The sequence below is a fragment of the Lithobates pipiens genome, unplaced genomic scaffold (assembly GCF_037356315.1).
Source record: "Lithobates pipiens isolate NorthernLeopardFrog02 unplaced genomic scaffold, aLitPip1_a1.2 Scaffold_18, whole genome shotgun sequence".
Lineage (NCBI taxonomy): Eukaryota > Metazoa > Chordata > Amphibia > Anura > Ranidae > Lithobates > Lithobates pipiens.
In genome coordinates, this window is record NW_027507758.1 from 522,557,605 (window position 1) to 522,584,456 (window position 26,852).

General features: G+C 41.1%; 1 protein-coding gene across 2 annotated transcripts in view; it reads left to right on the plus strand.

Moving 5' to 3' along the window:
• The window catches only part of TAF1B (TATA-box binding protein associated factor, RNA polymerase I subunit B), a 247,607-nt gene extending 237,444 nt beyond the window's left edge, over positions 1–10,163 (plus strand). Inside the window, exon 15 of one of the 2 annotated variants that reach the window (XM_077488766.1) lies at positions 9,909–10,163. In XM_077488766.1, the coding sequence (XP_077344892.1) occupies positions 9,909–10,107 (199 nt within the window). In that variant the 3' untranslated portion in view covers positions 10,108–10,163. The remainder of the gene's footprint in view (positions 1–9,908) is intronic. The other variant, XM_077488767.1, reaches the window with a different exon arrangement.
• The last annotated feature ends 16,689 nt before the right edge of the window (positions 10,164–26,852 follow it).

The window sequence follows — 26,852 nt, forward strand, 5'->3', positions numbered from 1 at the left end:
TGATTGATCGATTAGCTTGGGTACAATAAGCCTGTCTGATTTTACATAATATTTATTATAGCCGCTAGCAATAATAACTGTGGTCTCCCGTCAGGTTCCGTTGACATCCCTGTTTCAAACCCCCCCCCGTCAAGAGAACACAATGGGTCAGTAGAAGGAATTCCCCCATAAACACTCTCTACTCACTTCCTCAGTCAGAGCCAGGCAGAGGGGCAGAGGAAGTGAGTAGTGTAAAGCCGACCTTAGACAATTTGATAGTCTTACCATAGGTTGCCAGAAAGAAAAACACAGTCAGTGTTGATGGGAGACTCCTTAATGCAGAACCATTGTGTTCTTCCGGCTGGGGAAGCCGCCTCCACTGGAAGAACACCGTGATTATTGCTAGCGGCTATAACAGCTGTTAGCAATAATCACATGGAAATATGACAGGCTGGTTCTACCCAAATTAATTGATTAACTTGGGTACATTCAGCCTGCCCATACATGGTTCAAATCTTGACCGGTTCCTGCTGATTCAAACCATCTATGATCGGCTTAATGTCTTCTGTCCCAGGCCTTTTTTTTTACATATGTGGCAGCCATAATGTTTTTTCTGTCACAGTGAACCCCTGCTCAGCAGAGGTCTGAAAGGGGCACAGCTTAAAAGTGAGGGAAAACTCTGCCACTGTCCCTGAGTGGCACAGTACCCCCAGCCAGAACCTATGCCTACTGGAGGGTAGCAGTACTGTGAACTAGCACGTTCCGACTGAAAAAATGCACTGCTTGTAGCGAAGTGTAAGCTCACACAGAGCAGAGGAGACTCCCTGCCCCAAAGCACAGGAATCAGTGCCGGAGCAACCAATTGCCAAACACCAACATTGTCACATAGTGTGAATGGACCATGAGTTGCATGTTGCTCCATACCAAGAAGTTCCTGAAATGTTTATTCATCCCCAATGGCTGAAAGTAGTGGTGATGAATTATTGGAAGGGTGCTGTTAGTGGTGCTGACATGAAAATCAGCATGTTCCTTTGCCCTAAAAGTCAAGTTTCCATTTGTGGCTTTAAGAAGGAAAAAACCATTGTAATTGAGTGAAAAGTATAATCACACAAAGAATGAGTCAGAAAAGGAAATCAGAAATTCACAAGACCATTTACAGTTAAGAGCGTTATGTTGTATTGTGAATACCCTGACAGCTCTCTACACATGGCTGCCTTTCAATGAACAATCACACCAATAAAATGTGCACTGGAGAAAACTGGATATACTTGATATACATTATGTTTTAGTTTTCATTTTAAACATGTATTACTATGCTCTGCTTAAGTGGTGTAGTAATAGGTAAATAATGCAACGTAAACCAGTTTTGATATATACTGTGCCTAGAGGATCTTTGCTGTAGCATAAGAAATATTCCTGGAAAGTGCACTGTGAGTGGAATGTAAAATGGAATTTAAATGTTTTAATTAAAAAATGTAATTAAAATCACATTATCGTCTGAAAAGAATAAATGTTGCTTTAAAAGGCAACTGGTTCAGCTGGCCATACGTGGTTCAAATTTTGACCCATTCACAGGAATTCTGAGTCATGGATGGCCCTGCTGACACCACCTAGCTCAACAAACTTTGAAAAATTGTAGAAGTCAGATGGGGGAAAAGAGTTGGTCAAATCGCAGGAGGTGCAGGCTGCAAGACTACAATAGCGGACAGTGGAAGATACGTCCATCCACAGTGTTTAGGGGAATCTATAGATTTCTCTTGTTCAAATTATTGGTCTGAATGAGGAAATGTTTTACGTGTATGACCAGCTTTGTTTTCTAGTTGGATTTGAGTTTTGTATGCTGGTATTAAGGGAAATAGCAGTTCAACATTTCCAAACTTGCTAGAAATATATTTTCCTTGTAATTTCAAATTTTTTATTAGATGGGAAGACAGGCTTGTGGAATAATTAGTCAGTGCAAAGAGTGAAGTAGAATGGCAGTAATGCAATTAGATGTCAGGGGAAGTTAAAAAAAAATTGAGACAATTTCTGATTGGCTTTGTGGTTTGGCTTTGTGGTTGGCCACACATGAGCCCAATTCTAATACAATCTGGTGACAGTTTAACAAAGACAAGTGATGAGCAAAAGGGCAGTATCTAGTTTACAGTGCCTTGAAAAAGTATTCACACCCCTTGAAATTTTCCACATGTTGTCATGTTGCAGCCAAAAACGTAAATTTATTTTATTGGGATTTTATGTGATAGACCAACACCAAAATGGCACATAATTGTGAAGTGGAAGGAAAATGATAAATGGTTTTCAATTTTTTTAAAATAAATATATGAAAAGTGTGGCATGCATTTGTATTCTACCCCCTTTAGGCTGATATCCCTAACTAAAATATAGTGGAACCAATTGCCTTCAGAAGTCACTTAATTAGTAAATAGAGTCCACCTGTGTGTAATTTAATTTCAGTATAAATACAGCTGTCCTGTGAAGCCCTCAGAGATTTGTTAGAGAATCTTGGTGAACAACCAGCATCATGAATGCCAAGGAACACACCAGACCGGTCAGGGATAAGGTTGTGGAGAAGTTTAAAGCAGGGTTAGGTTATAAAAAAATATCCCAAGCTTTGAACATCTCACAGAGCACTGTTCAATCCATCATCCAAAAATGGAGAGTATGGCACAACTACAAACCTACCAGCACATGGTCGTCCACCTAAACTGACAGGCCAGGGAGGAGAGCATTAATCAGAGAAGTAGCCAAGAGGCCCATGATAACTCTGGAGGAGCTGCAGAGCTCAGGTGTGAGACAGCTCAGGCAAGAGAATCTGTTCACAGGACAACTATTAGTCGTGCACTCCACAAATCTTGCCTTTATAGAGGAGTCATAAGAAGAAAGCCATTGTTGAAAGAAAGCCATACGAAGTCCTGTTTGCAGTTTGCGAGATGCCATGTAGAAAACACAGCAAACATGTGAAAGAAGGTGCTCTGGTCAGATGAGACCAAAATTTAACTTTTTGGCCAAAAAGCAAAATGCTATGTGTGGTGGAAAAGTACTGCACATCACCCTGAACACACCATCCCCACTGTGAAACATGGTGGTGGCAGCATCATGTTGTGGGGATACTTGTCTTCAGCAGGGACAGGGAAGCTAGTCAGAGTTGGTGGGAAGATGGATGGATCCAAATACAGGGCAATCTTAGAAAAAAAACTATTATTAGAGTCTGCAAAAGAGTTGAGACTGGGGCGGAGGTTCACCAGGACAACGACCCTAAACATATAGCCAGAGCTACAATGGATTTGTTTAGATCAAAGCATATTCATGTGTTAGAATGGCCCAGTCAAAGTCCAGACCTAAATCCAATTGAGAATCTGTTCACAGATGCTCTCCATCCAATCTGACAGAGCTTGAGCTATTTTGCAAAGAAGAATGGGCAAAAATGTCACTCTCTAGATGTGCAAAGCTGGTAGAGACATATCCAAAAAGACTTGCAGCTATAACTGCAGCGAAAGGTGGTTCTACAAAGCATTGACTCAGGGGGGCTGAATAGAAATGTACGCCACACTTTTCACATATTTATTTCTAAAAAAAAAATTTAAAAACATTTATCATTTTCCTTCCACTTCACAAATTATGTGCCACTTTGTGCTGGTGTTGGTCTATCACATAAAATCCCAATAAAATACATTTATGTTTTTGGTTGTAACATGACAAAATATGGAAAATTTTCAGGGGTGTGAATACTTTTTCAAGGCACTGTAGATGTGTAGTGAATGACAATGTGCTTTGGTATTATTTATAATTTATATTATATAGTTAAGTATATAAATACTTTTTCAAGTCACTGTATCTGGTTGTGTAGGTTTAGGATTAGAAACCGCAAACAATTCTACCAGAAGTCACACAGTAAAAAACGTCTTAATGATTGCTCATACATATTCTTCAAAAAAGTATTAAATAGTTCACTCATAAGACGCCCTGTGTGTGTGGTTTGTGGGGTGTGTGTGGCCATTCTATAATTTACTGTGAAGACAAGAAGAACGTTGCCCCCCTCTAATTGAAATGAAAGCTGTGAAATAAAGCCAGGAGTCACTTATCGCATAGAAGACCGATGTTCCACTCATCTCTATTTCAATGACAGGAGCACACTAGCTTCGTAGGGATAAACGGTGTCCTTTATTTATTTATTTTTTTATTCTCTCATGATTTACAGAATGCAAAGAAGGCGTTCACTGTAAATTAAAGATTGCCTGGTGCTTATGACAGGTGGATGCGAGGTGCTGGACTTTTATCTGTCGAAGCGTTTATTGAGCTTGATGACTGAACCTCAGCAGTTCTACCACAAAGTGGACACCCCAAAACTGGACAATGTCCACTGAGGCCGACCAAAAAGCCCACCAGCTGGTCTTAAGGGTCCATCATCAGTTATTATTGATAAAGTTGAGACATCATGAAGATAAATGGTAGCCAACATTCAATCCCCAGGAAACTTGGCTTAAATGGAAAGGCTTGTTTCAGGACTCAGTATAATAAAGGCTCCTTTGAATGTTTTCTATGTCAAAGAAGTATTTCTGATTGAAATGTACATGTGCTTGTGAAACTCATGCAGCTTGCTATAGGAAGATTTCTTATTTTTCATACAAGCTCCGATGAAGGGGCATTGTTTGGCTCCCAAAACGTACTGGATACCTTCTTGGCTACCATCTGGCACTTTTTTTTTATTTATTTTCAAATGCAGGAGACTGGTGTCTGCATTCATCAAAAAGTTATTGATGGTAGTACAGTCATTAACAGTATCCAATACCTGGAGATTTATTATCCATGGAGCTACTAAATACAGACTTTGCTACGTTTCTTCGCTGTCCATTACTACAGAACACCTCCCTATATGTTTTGGAGGCGAGGTAGAGATGCTCTGTAGTTCTAACACACTTTATACATTGAGGTAAACCAGTATTTGATCCCCTGCTGATTTTGTATGTTTGCCCACTGACAATGAAACGATCAGGCTTTAATTTTAATGGTAGGTTTATTTTAACAGTAAGTTATTTGCATTTTAATGAGTGAAGTAAATATTTGACCCCCTATCAATCAGCAAGACTTCTGGCTCCCAGGTGTCTTCTATACAGGTAACAAACTGCGATTAGGAGCACTCTCTTAAAGGAAGTGCTCCTAATCTCCGCTTGTTACCTGTATAAAATACACCTGTCCACAGAAGTAATCAGTCAATCAGATTCCATTCTCTCAGCCATGACCAAGACCAAAGAGCTGTCCAAGGATGTCAGGGACAAGATTTTAGACCTACACAAGGCTGGAATGGGGCTACAAGACCTTCAATACAAGACCGCCAAGCAGCTTGGTGAGAGGGTGACAATAGTTGGTGTGATTATTCGCAAATGGAAGAAGCACAAAATAACTGTCAATCTGCCTCGGGCTGGGGCTCCATACAAGATCTCACCTCAGAGTTTCAATGATCATGAGAACGGGGAGGAATCAGCTCAGAGCTACACGGGAGAAGCTTGTTAATGGTCTGAGGGCAGCTGGGACCACAATCGCCAAGAAAACAATTGGTAACACACTACGCCATGAAGGAATGAAATCCTGCAGCGCCCGCAAAGTCCCCCTACTCAAGAAAGCACATGTACAGGCCCGTCTGAAGTTTGCTAATGAACATCTGAATGATTCAGAGGAGAACTGGGTGAAACTCTTGGGGTCAGATGAGACCAAAATTGAGCTCTTTGGCTTCAACTCGTCATGTTTGGAGGAGGAATGCTGCCTATGACCCCAAGAACATCATCCCCACCGTCAAACATGGAGGTAGAAACATTATGCTTTGTGGGTGTTTTTCTGGTAAGGGGACAGGACAACTTCACTGTATCAAAGGGATGATGGGTGGGGCCATCTACTGTCAAATCTTGGGTGAGAACCTCCTTTCCTCAGCCAAACAACAACAATGACCAAAAACATATTGCCAAGGCAACAAAGGAGTAGCTACAGAAGACGCACATTAAGGTCCTAGAGTGACCTAGCCAGTCTCCAGACCTTGATCTCATAGAAAATATGTGGAGGGACCTGAAGGTTCGAGTTACCAAGCATCACCCTTGAAATCTTAATGACTTGGAGATTCTCTGTAAAGAGAAGTAGGACAAAATCCCTTCTGAGATGTGTGCAAACCTAGTAGCCAACTACAAGAAATGTCTGTCATCTGTGATTGCCAACAGGGTACTAAGTCATGTTTTGCAAAGGGGTCAAATACTTATTTCACTTATTGAAATGCAAATCAATTTATAACTTTTTTTAAATGCGTTTTTCTGGATTTTTTTTTTCGCTGTTATTCTGTGTCTCCCTGTTAAAATAAACCTACCATTAAAATTAGAGACTGATCATTTCTTTGTCAGTGGCAAATGTACAAAATCAGCAGGGGATCCAATACTTTTTCTCTCACTATATCCTGCTCCTCTATGGTGTGGTATGCAATGATTAAGCTCAGTGGTGGTGAACCGTTTTAATGAGTCATGTCAGTCAAAACTGTGGTTTAAGGGTTTTCTGGTCCAGTAAAAGGAAAAGCAAACTGATGTAAAAGTTCAAAGAAAGTTGTTCACACAAGGGATTTTCAACAGCTAGCAGTAAAAAATGCTGAGCCACCTTGCACTCTTTTCAGCTGCTTTCTGGTTCACTCAGCATTATAGATTGCAGCACCCTGCTGCACAGGCCCACTTTTAGACTCTAGATAGGCATTCCCCTGACACCCTGGCCTCTCACTCTTCCTAGACTTACAAAATCCATTCAGTCCCCTGGATTTACTAGTTGCCTCAGCTCTGTCTTGCAGACTTTCTCAGCTATCCCAACTCTCCCAGTCCTGCATGTAGGCAATCTCTCTCCTGATTGGATGACCTCTTCTGGCTGAAGCACACACCTCTCTCAAAACAAGAGCCCCAAGTGTGTACACCTATGCACTCACACACCTGGAAGGTCTCACCAGGCACAAAAAAAGGAGATAAAACAAAACTAATGCAGCCACCACATCTAAGGACTTGTAGACCTGGGTTTAGGTTCCATTCATACAAGCGAGTAGGGGCATACAAAGATTTCTAGACACAAGAATTAGAAGATTCCTGTAGCAGGAATCACAGGTTTATGTGAACAATCTCTACACATAAATAACGTGCTGATAGTGGCTGCACTTGTCTGTGGCTGTCTGCATGTAATCACACATGGAGCAATTGCCTCCGGTTGGGTAGAGCTGATTGGCTCTGGATGCAGACAGTTTGCATCTAGGGGTGATCATCTATTTCAATTTCTGAATGGGACTTTAAGCCTGGTACACACTACAGGTTTTTTCCGTTCAACCCAGCACGTTGAACGAAAAAACTGTCAGCTGTGTTTGGAGCTTCTGTACTAATGATGTGACGTTGGTACAGCAATCTCCCCTGCTGAGTTGTGTCCTGACAGGGGGAAGGCCCCTCCACCAGAATACTCCAATCTGTGCTGTTAGCCATTAGCTGAGAGCGCCGATCGGAAGCCGGTCGACTGCTGGTTTTCCAGCATGACCTTTCCTGGCTGGAAGAAACTTTGGCCGGCTTCTGTCAGACAAGCGTGCTGGAAAACCAGTAGTCGACCGGCTCCCAATCGGCACACTCAGGAAGTTGAAAGCATTTGTAGGCTTCTTCTATTGTTTAATAATGATTTGTGTTCAACTCCCTCTGAAAGGAGTGGTGGAAGCCTCACAATTGAAACTCAAGTTCCTATGCGTCACAACAATATTTCGCTTCTCGTGTATTTTGGAAGCTATAGAATTAAATATAGATGTATATTGTTCCTGAATAGCACAAACCTCATTGATTAGAACAAAATGCAGACCTGTAAATATGATTATTGACAATTCTTCACAATATGTTTCAAACACATTTAGGGCAGCCAACACAAAATGTATTTTTTCATAGACGGCCAGCCCAAAAACAACCTTCAAAAAAACAGATGATTTAGACGTTTAATGGAGTCACAGCCTTAAATAATAACTAAATACAGAAAATAAAAAATGGCAAACAGACAGGCTCTTTATTGCAGAAGATATATGCTTTGCCTCTTCTGCTATAAAATAAATGTACCTGCCTGCACATATGCAGCTCCGTTTACATTTCCAGCACAGTGCCAGTGTGCCAGAATGAATGACTCCCATGCATGTACAGGAGTGATAGCATCCCACACCAGCCAATCAAGATGGCCAAAGACTGGCACCTGGAGGAAGCCGGGTAAACGTTGCCATTGGGACTTCATGGGCTATTTCTTGCCTTTAGTTCTGCTTTAAATTGAAATAAACCCGTAATGACAATATTGTTATAATCATTTTTAGTAGTTCTATATAATAAACAGTTTGGTACTAAAATTCTATGTTGAGTGGCAACCATATTTTACTAATTGAGACAAACTATTATACAGGATTTATATGGTGCAAACAGCACAGTGCTACAGGATTTATACAATGCAAACAGTTTGCACAGTGCTTTAAAATAGAAACAGTACAGCTACAATACCATTTAATACAATCGGTCTTGGGTCCCCTGCTTGTGGGAGCTTACAATCTAAAAGGGAGGCTCAAGTGCTACAAAATGTAATAATTGTGTGGAGATTAGTTTTTTGAGAGTTTGTTACAGAATTTTGGGTAGAAGTGAATAGACTTTCCTGAAGAGATGCATTTTCAGGGATTGCCTAAAGACAGACAAGGTAGGAGATAGCCGCAACATATTGGGCTAGGGAGTTCCATAAGATAGGAGAGGTTCTATAGGAGCCCAGGAGGTGAGCATGGGAGAAGGTGACAAGGGGGCTAGAAAGGAGGAGCCTTATTTTGAGATAATGTGGTGGTGTAGTTTTTGGGGCAGAGTTTTGGATAGCTTTGTGTAGTGTTAGTATTTTGAATTTTATTGGGAGAGAGGCATGGCAAACACAGAGCCATTGGTAGTGGATGAGTCTGGCAGTGGAATTCATGATAGACTGAAGGGAGGATAGTCTATGTAAAAGTAGGCCAATGAGAAAGGATTCAGTAGTCAAGGTGAAAGATAACAAGGGTGTAAATAAGTAGCTTGGTGGCGCCATTGGTTAAGAAGGGGCAAATTTTGAAAATGTTACAGCCATCATACATTTTGCATGGTATGTGTAGATTTGATCCGCTCATACATCCACATTTTACACTCTCCATGAATCTGGGGGTTTGGCAACCATAAGTACATATTAAATGTAATTTGTAAACACCCATGTGCAAAAACTCGGCTTTTGTACACCATAATACATGTCATGACCTGAGTTCTAACGCTCATTACTGTTACCCACTGTGGATGTGCATTGCAAAGCAAATTGTGCTCCAATGCGCATGTACAGAATTTTGCAACATACCGGCTTTATAATCTACCAATGTGCACATACTGTATGCATATGATTTGTTGCATTGCCCTGAGCTAAAAAAAATTGCACATGGCTTACTTTTTCCTTAGCGCACAAAAATGCATGCCTTGGACTACACTGCTTTATTGTGTGAATGGGCTCTAGGGCAGATCGGGGCTGGAGGTGCTTGATGCTGAAATTTACAAGTACATGAAGGATAGTTTCACAGGACCTGCCTCTCATTCTGCTCCAATTATTAGTGGAACTCTTATTTTAGAACCTGTTAACGGTAGTTTGCTTTTTGTTTTCATTACAATATTCCAGGTTTATGACATGAATATGTTATAATCAGCACTGTTATGTTTTAATCAGCACTGCAGCCAAAGCAGCTCAGTTAGAGACACAGAAAATTGTTTTAGATCCTACCCAATCAGAATATTTTCTGAGCTCAGAAATGGCATTAACATTGAGTCGTGACATACTATAAGTTCCCGTGTAGTTTTGCTCACATGACATTCAATGATATGAAATGCTAATTGTTTCCATCTTTCTTTCTTTTCTTATAGCAACATCTGTGATCACTGGAGATTATATGACAAAACCAAATTTCCTAGAAGCTACAATTTTGTCCTGTCACTTTTCTCCCTTATACTGGGGGTGGAAATATCCATCATCCATCAGGAGGTGGGCTTGGTGGAGGAGAATCTATTCAAGGACCTCAACAAGAAGAAGCCAAAGAAAAAGGCCAAAAAGTCACTGACGTGAAATTTTTTTAATATTGTTATTGGAATTTTATGTAAATAAAAACATATTTATGTAAAGCTTTGCCAATGTTTAGTCATTCCTTAGGCTGATAATGCGTGTCATAATCATTGGTGGTAATGAAACTGCTGTTGATGTTTGGACTGTGTAGATTATTACTGCCCATGTTTGGACTATGTAGGGCAGAGTTTCTCAGCCAGCAGTATGTCGGCACCTAGGGTTCATTATAGATGCTCAATGAGTACTTGTTTGCTCAAGTTATTTCAAATGAATATTTTTTAACCTAAAATATTTGAGTCAGGGCATTTATTTTGACAGCTGAGCTGTTAAAACTGAGTTCCAGGCTCTTTGTTTATTAAAAGTCAGCAGCTACAAAAAGTGTAGTTGCTGACTTAATTAACACTTACTTGTTCCACGGTCCAGCGATGTGACTGAATGAAGCGTCACTCCTCTCCGCCAGCGCCTCCATTGCCACTCTGGGTAATGGGCACCCTTGACAGCTTTCGGTTTCATGGCCGGGCACGCACAGCACATGCGCGAGTCGCGCTGCACTCCCGGAGTGGACAGACGATCTCCTGGGACCTGTTGCGTGTCCCAGGAGATCTCCTAGAGGGAGGGGCCGCCTAAGGCAAAAGGAGAAGTCACCTTGGCGGTCCCTGGGCGGAAGGAGGAAGTGGGACAGGAAGTCCCCCTCCTCACGAAGCCCCCACTCTCCCCCCTCCCCCCAAAAAAATGACATGCCAAATGTGGCATGTAAGGGGGGAGGAGTGCTTAAAGCGGAAGTTCCATTTTTGGGTGTACAGCAGAACTTAGAGTGGGCAAAATAATTGATCCCCTGCGGATTTTGTAAGTTTGCCCATTTACAAAGAAACAAAGGGTCTATAATTTTTATCATAGGTGTATTTTATATGATAGAGAAAGGGTATCAATCAAAAATCATGAAAAGAACATGATACAAATGTTATAAATTGAGTTGCAGTTCAGTGAGTAAAATAAGTATTTGATCCCCAGGCAAAACATGAGACAGTACTTGGCAAGCACAAAGGTATGACGTTTCTTGTAGTTGGTTACCAGGTTTGCACAATTTTGGGAGGGTGTGTTTTTTTTTTTCTGGATTTATGGTTGATATTTTGTCTCTGTCATTTAAAATACACTTATGATAAAATTTATATACCCTTAATTTATTTGTAATGGGCAAACTTACAAAATCTGCAGGGGAGCAAATAATTATTTTCCCCACTATACATGATCTTGCTATTGTTGTTTTTTTTGCTATTGTTTTTGTCCTCATACTGCCTCCGCACCACACTTTCTGACTCCAGGTGCTTCTGTGCTTGGTGGGACCTATGGAGTCTCCATTATGTGCGCACTCCCATTAAGAACTACAACCTGTCATGCAGCCTTTTCCAAGAGAAGCACAGTGCCATAGCCACGCTGACTCTGAAGCCTGTGTCAATCACCTCTGTAGAGGAGGAGTAGAGGCATGGCTTTGGCCCTGTGTCCCTAGTGCTCTGCCTGCATGTACGGCACTAAGAACAGCAGCACATCGGGCTGTGTTCTAAATGGGAGCATGCATGTAGTGGAAACTCCAATTGGGCCCCTTAGGCCGCAGCAGGCACAAGGGGCATCCTCATACCTGGAGCCTCTACCATTTGAGGGGAATTCCCTTCTCAGAAAGATGTCACTGTAACAGGTGTCCCATTGGTAGATTTACCCTTGTCTCTTTTTCGAGTGCCAACTGTAATGCTTTTTATTTCCTACCACTTTCTACCACTTTTGGGTATGTCAGTAAGGGACACCAGAAAACCATGCTTTGGCAATAAAGTGTCATTGGGGTATCCTGTATTCAATGCTTTTATGTAAAAAGCCTGTATACATATTGTAAAAAACAGATAGATATAAAACATAAATTAGAAAAAAAACATACACTTAAAAATAAATTCAAATATACTCAAAGCTAATATAGTTTCCTTTTAAGGTCTTCTTAGCTCACAATAAAAGCCAAGGTCTTAAGCTGGCCATACACAGCTCAAATTTTGTTCTAGCTCCTGCTAGCACCAGCCAGCTCATTTCAAATTGAAGATGTCTAGTGAAAAAATGTCAGCCAAACAGTGACTGTATCCATTCTGTTGCAATCTCTGTATTTAGGCAACTGCAGGTTGTGCAGATGTCTGAATACTAAATAGCCAGCAGCAGGTATCTTCCATTTACATGTATGGAGGAATTGGTTGATTTCTCTCGTTCAGGTCACAGGCTTAATGAAAAAAGACTAATATACATTCCTATGGCAAATCTTTGCTACATGCATTTATGATGACTTGTGCAAATCACCTGCAAATGTTGATCCTAATGGAATCTATAAGAGCACCAACATACATATTGTAATATATACCATATACATATTGTAACAATTGCAGCCTATCTCTTTATTCTGGGAGTATACAACCCCACTGGGAGGTTTCTGGTCAGATAATGAGCCCACACACAAGCTTCAGGTTTAAATTTGGCGACACCCAGCTTTATTATATTTGCAGCTTCAAACTTTCTGGCAGCATATCCACAAAAAGAAGTCAACCTTGTATCTGGCCTCACCAACCCAAAAGCTCTGTACCCACAGGGCTGCTATCACAGTCTGAGACCAGCATGTTTATTGGCTAAGAGCTCAGAGATACTGTAAGGATATTTAGTGTCTTCTAATGAAAACAAGTAGCTTATTTGAGCTAGATAACTGAAAGGCTTGCACAGGCCATGGAAAGGATATATCCACAACTTTTGCACCTAGATTAAAAGCACTTGTGACTCCCAGAAACGGTCCTTGCCGTTTGACATGGTCTACCTAAAGTAAAATGGCTTCAAGGATTTTCAGAGTGCTGACAAGTCTGTTCCCTGTATGTTTGCTTGCCAAGCATCCCACTACCATTCTCACTTCGGATGTATGTGTGCATGCAGGACTGACTTTTCTGATCTTTGGTTAGATCCTTGTTTGCAAGAAGAAAAAGTGAATACTTTCTTTTTCATACATCATGGGACACAGAGTCAGGCTGATATCCATTACCTGCTGTGTTATACTCCATTAATAGGTGAATGGACACTGGTAGACCAAAGGTCTTCAGACAGGAAGCGATCCCCTATATAACCCCTCCCATACAGGAAGTATTTTAGTTTTTTACCAGTGTCTGCTAGGTGGATGGCACAGTTTGTTTGAGCTCTCTAGTCCCACAAACGGTTCCAAAAATTAATCCAGGGATTGAATGATCGGATCCATTTGACATGGGCTTTTATGCTTAGATAAATGGTATTCCGAGCCTTGCAAAGAAGACTCAAGATCCTGCAAGGTTTTGCCTGTAACGTGGCCTCCGGGCGATGGACCCTGTAAAGTGGAAATCCTGGACACTACAGCGCTAAGGCATTTCCTGCAGGATGCTGTGCAGGTCCAAGGTAGTGGACCCTAAACATGAAAGGATACCCAGTCCTTGAAGGTCCAAGTGACAGGAACCCGCCGTGAAGGGTGAAGATTGGGCCCTTAGCTTCTATGTGGCCCTGTGCCTGGATGGTTAAGTGAAACCCCTTTATTTTATTATTGCGGGGTGTCCCAGTGATTGTTACAATCCGTCAAGGTAGCTAAAGGCTGGACACCTGTGTTTGGTGACCATATGGGGGAGTTTTGGGCTAGCTGTGGGTATTTGCTTGTGTCTGGCTGTTTTTTTACCTGTATGATGGTGCAAACTGCTCACCATGGCGCACGTGTGTTTGCAAGAGTGCCGCTGGACTCAGCAGTTTGTTTGGCAGCCATGGCACACGCGGCTTTGCTGCACATGCGCTGTTGCCTTTATCAGGGCGCACAAACATTTGTGTTATATGCGAATACAGTCACGCCCGCTCACCGGGACCATGTACATGCATGCGCACACGCATTGAACGTTCCGGCGCACAGCCAGCGTATTTAAGCTGTTCAGGCCAAGCATGTGGTGCTTCCAGAAGGCAGCTGTGGGACACAGAGCAGGCTCTGAACAGACACTTTCAGTGGTTAATTTTTCCTTACCCAGGTCACGTGAGTCACCAGGTGTTGCTTGACAGGCTAAAGGTGCTTAGCAGGATTGTTGCATAGGGGCTTGGTGAGCCCTATTAAAAGGTCTCCCTTCTGAGGTGTTTTAAAGTAGTTGTGAACCCTTACAACGCAATTTTTGCTACAGGTAAGCCTTATGGCTTACCTGTAGCTACCCTGGATATCTCCTAAACCTGAATGGTTTAGGAGATATCCCCTGTATGTACATGTGTCAACGTCATTGGCACATGCACACTGAAGCATTGGCAGGTACGTTCCATTCAGTGGGTGAGGCGTTACCGACGGCTCCCGCGCGCATGTGCGGGAGTAACGTAATCGTGGCTCCGGCCAATCACAGCACTGGTGCCCGTGATACCCAGAAGTAACTCCGGGAGTGATGTCGACCACTGGAGCGGTGTACAAGGAAGGCTGCAGGGGCTTCGATCTCAGGTAAGTAATTCGTAATAAACTAGTATGCTATGCATATTAGCTCATTATGGCTTTATCTTGCAGGGTTTACAACCACTTTAACTACACCCAAGTACTCTGTTTGCTGCGTTCCAAAAAAGGAGTGGGATTAACACCATAGGGAAGGGCACACCTATGTCATCAGTAGTTCCTGATGAACCTAGTGATATCCCTAGTGTTATCTCCTGAAAGACCAGAGGCTCCCAGGAAATCTGAGCCACTGAGTCTATCTGGTATTGTGCCTACAGTCAAAATTGCTGGTTCACCCTTTATCACTAAGGATGAACTGTCCTCAGCCCTTGCTGGGTTAGAGCACAGGATTTCTGGCATGATTGCCTCTATCCTGAAGGGTGGCAGGAAGCGTGACAGATCCCCCTCCCTGGAGTCTCCTAGTCTGGAGCAGGAATGGGTTATGGATGGGGAAGAGCTGAAAGCTCAGGATTCGGTGGAGTGCCCGGCAGATGAGTCTGCTTCCGCGCAATCTGGACAAGAAGATATCCAGTCGATGTCTGCCTCTTAGTCGCAGAGGTTTTTGATCCTGACTCTGACTGAAATGGTTCTTTCTGCCATTAAGTTACCTCTTGCAGAGTTGACTGAGCCCCCCTGGTCCTCTTTGGGATCTCTGAGACCTTTTCAGGTTGCACAGACTTTTGCGCTACACTCCCTGTTGGAACAGTAGGTGTATGCTGATTGGGAACACCCTGACAGGACTTTTTTGCCTCCTAAAGGGTTTACCTTTTATGTCCCATGAATGAAAAGTTTGTTAAAAAATGGAGCATGCCCACAAGGCATGGCTGCCCCCTTTCACCGTTGCTATATGCCTTGGCAGCTGAGCCGCTGGCCATATCCATCCAGGATAATCCAGAAATCAAGGGACTATGCTCCGGTAATTTGATTGAAATAATCAGTATGTATGCGGACGATACCCTGTTATACCTGGCAGATCCGGGACCTTCCTTGCGTGTGGCACTACAAACAATTGAACAATTTGGGACCTTCTCTGCTTTAAAAATTAATTGGGAAAAATCACAGATATTACCAACAGTTTCCCACCAACCGAGTCACAGGTCAGGTTACCACTCCAAAGAGTTAGTACCATTAAATACCTTGGGATACATGTGTCTAGAATGTCGACAGACTATATACATCTAAATATTGAACTCCTTATATCCTATGTGAAAACTAAGCTCAGGACTTGGGTTCGCCTGCCACTGGGGATATGGGGCCGAATAAACCTAATCAAAATGATTCTACTTCCCAAAATATTATATGTTATATAAAATAGGAAATCAATCAGCGCAATAAATATATCGCATAACAGTAGCTGAACACTGAGGACCAACTTATCAAATCCAGTTGACCCTTAGTGTTGTCAATCCTCCTACACAATCAGATAATTGTCTGTTTTCTTTTCTCTCTGGTTTCTATGCTTGTGGTAAGTGTACCGCGTGTAAATACTCGAAGTGTAATATTTAAAAACGAAAAAACGTATCTTCAGCAACAAATAAAGAGTATAAAATCCAGCAATTGATCACGTGTGCCACGATTGGTGTTATTTACATGCTCGAGTGTGAGTGTGGCCTACAATATATTGGTAGGACATCTAGGCCCCTCCATGTTAGATTAGGCGAGCATGTGAACAACATCAAGAAGGGACTTAAAACTCATAATGTCTCCAGGCACTTAAATTAGTCCATAACCAAAACCCTAGGGGTTTGAAGTTTTGGGGGATTGAAAAATTTGTGAAACATTGGAGAGGCGGTGATTTTATACGCCAGCTTAGCCGTAGAGAGTCTCATTGGATACATGCAACAAAAGTACTTGTGCCGACAGGTTTGAATGTCGAATTTGATGTTAATTGCTTTATTTCAGATCATTAAAATATTGTATTTGATTATATTTTTTATTTTTTTGCATTTATTTTGACTATGTATATTTTTTTAATGTGTATTTTCATTATTTTGGAAGTAAGATACACATGAGGATGCAGATGGTCACATATAATTTTAAATATATGTACATTTTTAGGTTATTTATTATTTTGAAATAATGAGGCAAGCTGAATTTTGTGAGCATTTTTTAATATTGAGTCATATTTTAATGGGCACTTATATATGCCGGTATGTTTGCTGGCTTATGAGTCATAATAAGTTGTAACTTTGCAGACACCAGTGGCAGTAGTGAAAGCGGTGATGTTACTGTTTGTTTACTGTCGTCATGGTGTCACGCAGGGCGTCATTGCTTCCTGGTTTTAGAGCGCCTTAGTAGCGAGCCGGAAGTTCCGGCCGACCTGTTTACTGAGTTGCTGTGGTTTTAAGCTGTCTCTAATAGACGGCATCTTGGCAAAGTACAAATAGCGGGTGGTGGATGTCTTTCCGTCACCACTGATGAAGTCCCACCCCCTGGGACGCAACGCATACGGAACAATGGGATGTCACCCTCGCCCTCCGTTCACCCTCATGGCTATTACGATTACCTCATCACTGTTGATCCTTGGCACTGGAGAACAATGCAGATTGATGTAAGTGCAATATATTTTTAATAAATTCATGTTTATTTTGCCATGCGGAGAGCACTATTATTAGCATTGCATGTTCGCACGTTGGAACTCTGTGGAGCCTATTTTTGGATGTATGAGATCTACACTGCTTAGAAGCATATACCCAGTGCTGCAGATGTTAAAGTGGAGCATTGCATTTACCCTTAGTTAAGTGGCTGCTTGTTTGACCCTATTTGCACTCGGGGGTCCATCTTATGAGGTGAGCTGCTAGCACTCTCAATTGGTGGAGGATATAACTTGGTTGGAAAGAATGTCTCACACCATGCTTGCTTTCTGATAGGATCACCCTGTATGGAAACTCGTTGGTGCTTCTATGGACTTTCTTTTTAGGTTTCTGTATATTATTTTTTTTATGTTTTTAGTTGTTTTGCGCTGCACTGCTTTTTATTTATTTATATGTTATATGGCACTCCCCAACATACTTACCTTTGAAATACTTCAAGACCCTAGAAGCCCTCCTTAAACCTTTTGTATGGGGTCCTAACAGACACAAACTAGCATGACGGGCACTAAAAAACCCAACTGACCTGGGAGGTATGGCATTGCCGGATTTCAACCTATACTATATTGCATCCCAACTATCCCAACTATACCACATTAACAAGACAGACAGAGACCAATGGAGGATGTCCTGAGAAATACTATAAAATTTGGGACAGGTGGCTACAGGAGTCTGACACTTGTTCATAACCTGACTTTTGCACTACACACGGGAAAGTTAACGGCATGTAGATCACCAAGCCCATGGGGAATAAAGCAAACCAAAACACACTGACACGAGGTACCTTCTTCATTTATCTCATGCATAAGATATAATGTGATAACAAAGATCTGAGATGGAGACACAACTGTTATTTGAAGCTTTGTATATATCATACAAAGCTTTAAATAACAGTTGTGTCTCCATCTCAGATCTTTGCCTGGAAATGTACACAATAACATGTATGCACTGTAAACAAAATAAAACTTGTTGATTTAAAAAATGGAGCATGCCCGCCATAGATGCAGCAGTCTATTCCTTAAACAAGAACTTAACTTGTCCGGTAGACAACGCACAGGGCTTGAGTGACCATGTTGACAAGAAATTTGAGTTATTAATAAAGGCTTCCTTTTCTTTGGCCAGTTCAGCTATTAAGCCAGCTGTTGCAGCAATTGGTATTTGCCAGTCCATAAAGGATCAGGTCAAATGGCCGGATAGGCCTAACCAGGAGTATGAGCTGCCTGAAAGTAAGGGAGATATTCCTCGAGCACTGTGTTTTGCTGTTGATGCTTTAAAGGATTGAATACAGCAGGTTTCGGGGGCGTGGCCAGCGCATGAGCTGAATGGAAGCTCTGTGAGAGAGCTCTGTGACACGAACGGGCATATTAGCGACAATTCACAGCGAATATCGGTAAAAAAGATACGAACAGACAACGGAAGAGTTCCTGAATCCGAAGGTGATGTCAAAAAAGCGGAAAGACGAACGGAAAATGAAAAAACTAACGACATTCTCCTCTCAGTCAGCGGGAGGGAGAAAAAAAGATGGCACAGATCCTCTCACAGCTGCTGTACCAGCAACAGCCTCCTCAGGGAGAGCGCAATACACTGACAGGCCTGATGCTGCTCTAGAGGAATCACCTCAGAAAACATATCTGGAATCTCCTCATAAGGGAAGATTACCTCAGTCCTACATGTCGCAGCCCGGCTAAAACTCGTATCAAACTGGAGTTCACAGGCCAGGAGGTAAGCTATAAAATACCTCATATTAGTCAAGATAACACAGTCATAACTCCTATAGCTTCACCTATAGCCGCATTCCCCACTAATAACCAGCCTATTCTGGACACCCAATTAAAAGAAATGCTATTAACTTTACATACTTCGCTTCATACGGATATTTTACAACTCACAAATCAATTCTCCAAAGCAGTGAACTCCTTAGGTGAAAGAGTACACACTATTGAGAACTCTATGGGAGACATGACCAATACTATTAATGATTTAATAGATGCTCATGAAGAAAATAAAGCTGAAAAAAAGTGGCTTAAATTTAAAATCGCAGATTTAGAAGACCGCTCAAGGAAGAACAATCTCAAAATCAGGGGTATCCCTGAAAATATACAGCAGTCTGATCTTAAAAAATATGCCACTGACTTATTCTCCAACTTGCTGCCAGCTATACCAGCCTTAGAGCTCACAATTGATCGTATCCATCGGATTCCGAAACCGTCATTTCTCCCTCCACAGATACCACGTGATGTACTACTTAGAGTACACTTCTACCATGTTAAAGAACAAATCCTATATAAAGTGCGACATCTAGGACAACTTCCACAACCATATAATACAATCCAGATTTATGCTGACTTGTCTAAACATACTCTAGATATGAGAAGACAACTTTCCACGATTACAAAAGCTCTGCGTAATCATAAAATTGAATACCGTTGGAAACAACCATCTAAACTACTGATACAGTAGAACGACACCTACCATACAATCACTTCTGTGGAACAAGGCATTAAGTTACTTCACGCATGGGGTATTATCCCCGAACCAACTCCACCTATCGGAGCTAAGAAGAATCTGGAGAAACTTACGCCACAATTACATTAGCTTTCATTGACTAGATCCGGTCAAAATACAATCCTATCTATAGGAAACCGATCTATCAGCTTGCCCGCCGTGCCGTGCGATACTAAATCTTTGGAACAGCTGACCTTTGAACTAATTCCCCATTCTAATGTTGCAGTATACATTGAAATGTTTACCACTGCAAGTTAAGTTTAATGTTTGGTTATATTTTTGTTTGTGCTTTTACTTTTATTTTTTTCTTCACAGTATCCTATACACAACTCATAGCATTCAAAGGGACAGGTATGTTGTGAACCTATAAAATTTGAATCAAAACTTTTCAGTCACTAAATTTTTGGACATTCATAGTCATTTCAGACTACAGATTGTTCACATGGAAGTAGAATTTAAAGCTATTATCAGGGTAGTATGTACTTACTTTTTCCATCTTATTAATATCCTTTTATGAGTATAAAGTTAATATCTTTAAATACTAATGGTCTTAACCATCCAGCAAAAAGAGCGTCGATGTGGCAAATGGCTAACACCCAGCGATGTCAAATATTGTGTATACAAGAAACCCATTTCAAAACAGGCGCTACTCCCACTTGCACCCATAAGAACTTTCCTCACATATTTACAGCATCAGGCCAACAGAAAAAAAGAGGAGTACTTATTGCCATACATCATTCAGTTAATTTTCAATTGCATGAATCTATTGTAGATACCAATGGACGATACCTCATATTAATATGTACCATTGATAATACACTTACTACATTGGTAAATGTGTATGCGCCTAATAAAAGGCAATCCCATTTTCTGAATGGCCTGATGAGAAAAATAGGTAAATGCCGAAAAGGTGCCTTAATAATTTGTGGAGACTTCAACACAATACATGAACAAGAACTAGACACTTCTAATCCCAAAACCAGAACCAACTGTGCACTTAAAACTTTTTTGAATAAAAGCGATCTCTATGATGTATGGAGATGCCATCATCCTGGAGATCGTGAATACACATATCATTCCCTGGTACATAATACCTATACTCGTATTGATTATATTTTTACGGATAAGTGGTTATTGCAGCGGGTGAGGGAGTCTGACATTGCACCCATCACTTGGACTGATCATGCCCCAATTAGTATGACTATTCTACCTAAACACTCTCAAACGACCCATTTTCTATGGAGAACAAATGCATATCTTATCAAAATGCCTACCTATGCTACAGCTATACAAAACCAGATAACTGAATTCTTTAAATATAATGTGGGATCGGTGTCAGACTCCGCCACCCTATGGGGTGCTCATAAAGCATTTAGTAGGGGAATCCTAATGCAACTGAATGCTCAATTCAGGAAAAATAAAACGAAACTCATTGAGAAACTTACTGCTGACATTAAAACATTAGATTCCCAAAACCAATCTCACCCATCACAACAACTGAAAACTAAACTACAAATATTACGACAGGAACTCAGAACGACTTTATTGGATACATTTGAAAAACATACTAGAAAACTTAAAGCTAAATATTACCATACTAGCAACAAAGCAGGAAAAAACATGGCACTTCGGATCAAAGGCAGATATTCCAAATCAAAGATTCCATATCTATACCACCCTATTACTAGAGAAAAATTGCAAGACCCCCAAGACATAGCGAATGCATTTAGCTGTTATTATAGCTCCCTTTACAATCTTAAAGATGATTCTCAAACTCCCACACCTACCCCAAAGATAATAAGTGATTTCTTAGATACTATTAGTCTCCCATCATTAACTACTGATCAAATCTCTGATCTTAACATCCCATTTTCAGTGGAAGAAATTGCTAGAACTATAGACTCCCTGCCCAACAATAAATCTCCGGGCCCAGATGGAATGATAGGAGAATACTATAAATTACTTCGAGATATACTGGCTCCCCACTTATGCTCACTTTTTAACGAAGCGGCATCCAAATCAGAATTTCCGGCTGAGATGCTTCAGGCCTTGATCATAACACTGCCGAAACCAGGCAAAGATCCCAATGCTCCCCAAAATTTCAGACCGATTTCATTATTGAACATTGACATCAAAATATACGCCAAAGCAATAGCGAATCGACTGATGAACTACATACCAGACCTCATTCACAAAGATCAATCTGGCTTTACTAAAGGTCGACAATCTTCAGATGCAACAAGACGTCTGATTGATATTATACACTTCACTCAGAGACATCAAACGCCTTCTCTGCTCCTTTCTTTGGATGCAGAGAAGGCGTTTGATAGGGTCCATTGGGGCTATTTACAGTCAGTGCTTTTAAAATTTGGCTTTCGTGGAAATATTTTATCGGCAATTTTTGCACTGTATAAGGGCCCCTCAGCGAGAGTATACACAAATGATATGATGTCTAGGCCCTTTGGCATCTCGAATGGAACACGACAAGGTTGCCCCTTATCTCCTTTAATATTTAAGCCATCGAACCTCTAGCAGAACGTATACGATCTGACACAAAACTATCTGGTATAAAAATTGGGCAAATAGATAATAAAATAAGTCTGTTCGCAGATGACATAGTGCTTATAGTGTCTGATCCTATTTCATCTCTCCCGAATCTCCAAAATATACTAACGACATTTGGAGCAGCATCATATTATAAAATCAATGAAACTAAGTCCAATATTTTAGACCTAGGATTAGATAACACAACCAGGCAGTTATTGTCTAATAAATACCCCTACCACTGGAAAGACGAGGGGATTTCTTACTTAGGAATCACTCTCACTAACAAAACAAAACAGTTATTTAAAACAAACTTTTTACCATTTAAGAAACATTTTGAAACAGATCTGACAACACTTAGTAAATTCGAATTTACATGGGCTGGTCGCCTGGCAGCTTTCAAAATGATGACCTTACCAAAATTATTATATCAACTCAGGTCCCTTCCAATATGTATCCCTAAATACTACTTTAAATCCTTACAAAGCAGTTTGGGAAAATATCTATGGAATGGCAAAAAATCCCGTTGCGCATACCATATACTAATTAAACATAGAAATATAGGTGGTGCGACCGTACCTGATCTACAGGATTATTATGACGCAACTCTTTTGACCCAATTGCAAGAATGGTTCTTGCCTACTCCTAAAACTTTATGGGGACAAATTGAGAAAGACATCACACGACAGCCTAATATGCAATTCTGGTTACTTAGTAGGAAAATTAAGTCCACAATTACAGCTCAATACCCACCAACGGTGAAAGCGACGCTACACTCTTGGCAGAGAATCATCACATACAAATGGGATAAAACTCCAATCACGGTGTTAAACCCTCCTCTAACAATTATACCAACATTAATTCCTGGCGTACAAATACACGACTGGAATTTGGGTGGGGATATCAAACTTGGTTCCTTCTTCCAACAGGGCTCATTAAACTCTTTTTCTCAGTTAAGTAATGAATTACAGCTTCCGAATTCTGAGCGATCTACATATATTCAAATAGAAAAGTGTCTGCTACACAATCTACAACTCAGAGCTTCAATCCCGGTTAAAATATGGTCTTTCCTCAATAACCATGCCACCTCACAGAAAGGAGTAGCTACAATATACCCAATTCTAGGGGAAAAAAACATACCCAGCAAACTACCTTCCTTCCTTAAATGGGAACAAGATTTGGGGCAAGACTTTTCAATTAAACAATGGATGGCTTCCCTACGAAGCATATATAGGGCCACTGCATGTGTTACACTATGGGAACTGGCACAAAAAATTGTTCAAAGACAATACCTGACTCCACATATCCTAGCAAAATTCAAGGGGAACTCGTCACCTAATTGCTGGAGAAATTGTACCCAATTGGGGACCCTATTTCATATTATGTGGGACTGCCCAAGCTTACATAACTACTGGCAGGCAATCTCCCATTTACTCACTTCCGTAAGGCCGCGTACACAAGCGGGGACTGTTCGCCCAACTTTGTCCGTCAAACAGTTTCGGCAAACAGTCCGCTCAAAATTAGCATGGACGGACATGGCCACACACGACGAACGAACAGTTTGCTGAAACCGTGCGCGATGACGTGAACGGCACGTACGACGGGACGAAGAATACGACGTCCTATACACTGCATTATAACTTTCGGCGTGTAAATCCTTTCTGAGCATGCGCAGAACTTAGTTTGACGAACAAGCCTACACACGGGCGGACTGTTCGCTCAAACAAGGTTTCAGCGGACAGTTTTACGGAATTTCCGAAAAACCTTGTTCGTCAAACTGTCCGCTGCAACTGTCCGCTGAAAGCCCACACACGAGCGGACTGTCCGCCCAAACACTGTTCAGCGGACAAAGTTGGGCGAACAGTCCGCGCGTGTGTACGCGGCCTAACAGGTATTGTCCTTCAACTTTCACCAGAACTAGCCATTCTGAATATGAATTTACATACGATTCCCAAACAATATCGTAAAGTAGTAACACATATACTTTTAGCTGCGAGACTATCCATAACTAGAAAATGGAAAACTGACTCTCTTCCTACTATGACAGAAGTTATAGAATTAACCCAACTCCACCACTCCTATGAATTGTTATTTCCTAATGACAAATCCCTATATATTAAGGAACAACAACTATGGGAACCTTGGAGTACATGGTACAAAAATTATACTTCCACAATTTAGATAATGCTGATTCTTTAATCATATAGAAGAAAGAACTCCTGTGCGTTTTAATATTTTTTTTTTGGATGGCTTTAAAAATAATTTCATAGCAAAGTGACAAATATATCACATATTTGTTTATCTGAATTGAGCTGCGGAGTAAGAATAGATCTTTATTTTCCTTCATAAAAGATAACTACTGTGTTTGAATTTCCTTTAGGATGTTGGCCTAGGTACTCCAAGACACAGATAGATCCCTGTGAGGGGTGTCTTGGGGTCCAGAAGTGGCCATTATCCATATCGCTATTTATAAATCTTACAATAATTATATTACAGACTTTATTATACAAATTTTAAGAGACTTACTCTTGTTCGAGTCCCTTTATTACTATGAATATTAGATACTTAGGAATACTACTTTATTCTTTATTGTGGATTATTTGTTTCTATGCTATATTATGCTGAGAAAACCCTGTCACTACATTATACTGTGTTATGTTACTTTTATTACTATATATATTTTTTTTTTTTTGTTTTGTAACCCTTGTTGTAACTAACTCTGCTAAAAATCTCAATAAAAACATTTGAAAAGAATACATCAGGTTTCTCGTCTGGCTCTCTTGTCTGTACATAAGCACAGGCTTTTATGGCTTAAGAACTGGTCAGCTGAGCTTCCTTGTAAAAGTTATGGGCAGGTTTCATGGGGAACGTTTATTCGGTGATCACTTGGACAAATATATCCAAAAGATTTATGGAGGGAAGAGTTCTCTACTTCTTGTGATGAAAAGCACCAAACGTCCCTCATTTAAAAACCCAGGCACTGCTTCCTCAAATGTCTCAGCGTCAGGGTGCTTCCTCCGCCAACAGGGCGCTAGGGCCAGGGGCAAGCTGCAAGGCCAGAAAAGGCCTTGGGTCCAAAATTCTTCGAAACCCAGCACCAAGCCCTCCTTTTTAGGGGATGCCCCCACTCCATCGGGTGTGGGAAGGCTGCTGCACTTTGCGGACATTTGGAAAACAACAATTCAGGACGAGTGGGTCACCTCAATTATAAGTAAAGTGCATATGAATTGACACGTTAACTTGAACACAAAATAAAGTGCATAGGTCACACATTGGTCATTACTATAACCTTTAGTAAACCAATGAAATGTGATCGTAGTAACAATAAAATAATATAATGAAATTGTATAATACAATAAATAGTATGTCTTAAGTGAATAAAATAAGTCTGTCCGTGAAAAGTTCCTTTTCCCAAATTTATGGTATGTGTGACATATGCACTTTATTTTGTGTTCAAGTTTACATGTGTCAATTCATATGCACTTTACTTTGTGTTGAAGTTTACATGTGCTGCCTTTTTATTAGTGCGTTGTTCGTGTCTTTCTCACAGAGCACTTTTGACCTTTATTTTCATATAATTTATACAGCCCAGCACTATTTTTACTATATTTGTTTACCTGGGTTCTGACATTTCCCTCAGTGTTTGCAGCAGTATCCGCTTTATTCATTTGGTTGGCGCAGGGATATATATTTTTTATCTTTACCTCAATTATATCTCGCGGTTACAAGCTGAAGTTATGAGGGGCTTCCCCATCAGAGGTTTCTAATATCTAGCGTTCCCTTGGATCCTCCAAAAAGAAACTTATTGTTTCAGGCACTACATCATTTAGTACATCAAGGAGTGATTGTAGAGGTTCCTATATTCGAAAGGGGCGCAAGGTTTTACTCAAACCTGTTTACGGTTCGGAAACCAAGCGGGGACAAAGGCCCATTTTGGACCTAAGGTCTCTGAACAAGTATCTATTGATCCAGGTCTTTTCGGATGGAGTCTGTCCTCTAAGTAGTAACCGCACTCCAGAGGGGAGACTTTTTAGCCTCCATCGATATAAAAGGACACGTACTTACACATACCTATGTTTCAGCCTCATCAGAAGTGCCTACATTTACAGTAGAGGAATGTCACTTTCAGTTTGTGACTTTACTCTTCGGGCTTGCTACAGCTCCCGGGTGTTCACAAAGGTCCTAGCACCAATACTGGGTCTTTTAAGGGCCCAAGGGATCCTGGTGCTCGGGTATCTGGACAACATCCTGTTCAGAGATCACTCAGTACAGGCTCTACAACAGAGCATAATATACACAGTGAGGCATTTGAAAAGCTTAAGCTGGATCATAAATACCGAAAAATTAGCCTTGAGACCAGCTCAAACTCTTATTTAGGTCTGATTCTAAACACGGTCCAAGCAAGAGTAGTCTTGCCATCCGTAGGGATCTGTGCCCTGAAGGATCCTGTATGTCAGTAAGGGACACCAGAAAACCCTCCATTCAGCTCTGTATCGGTCTTCTAGGGAGGATGGTGTCCTTCGAAGCAGTGTCTTAAGCCCAGTTCCATTCCAGGCCTTTAGAACAAGACATCTTGTTGGCTTGGAACAGAGGAAGAAAAGCCCTGGATTATCCAATGTGCTTAT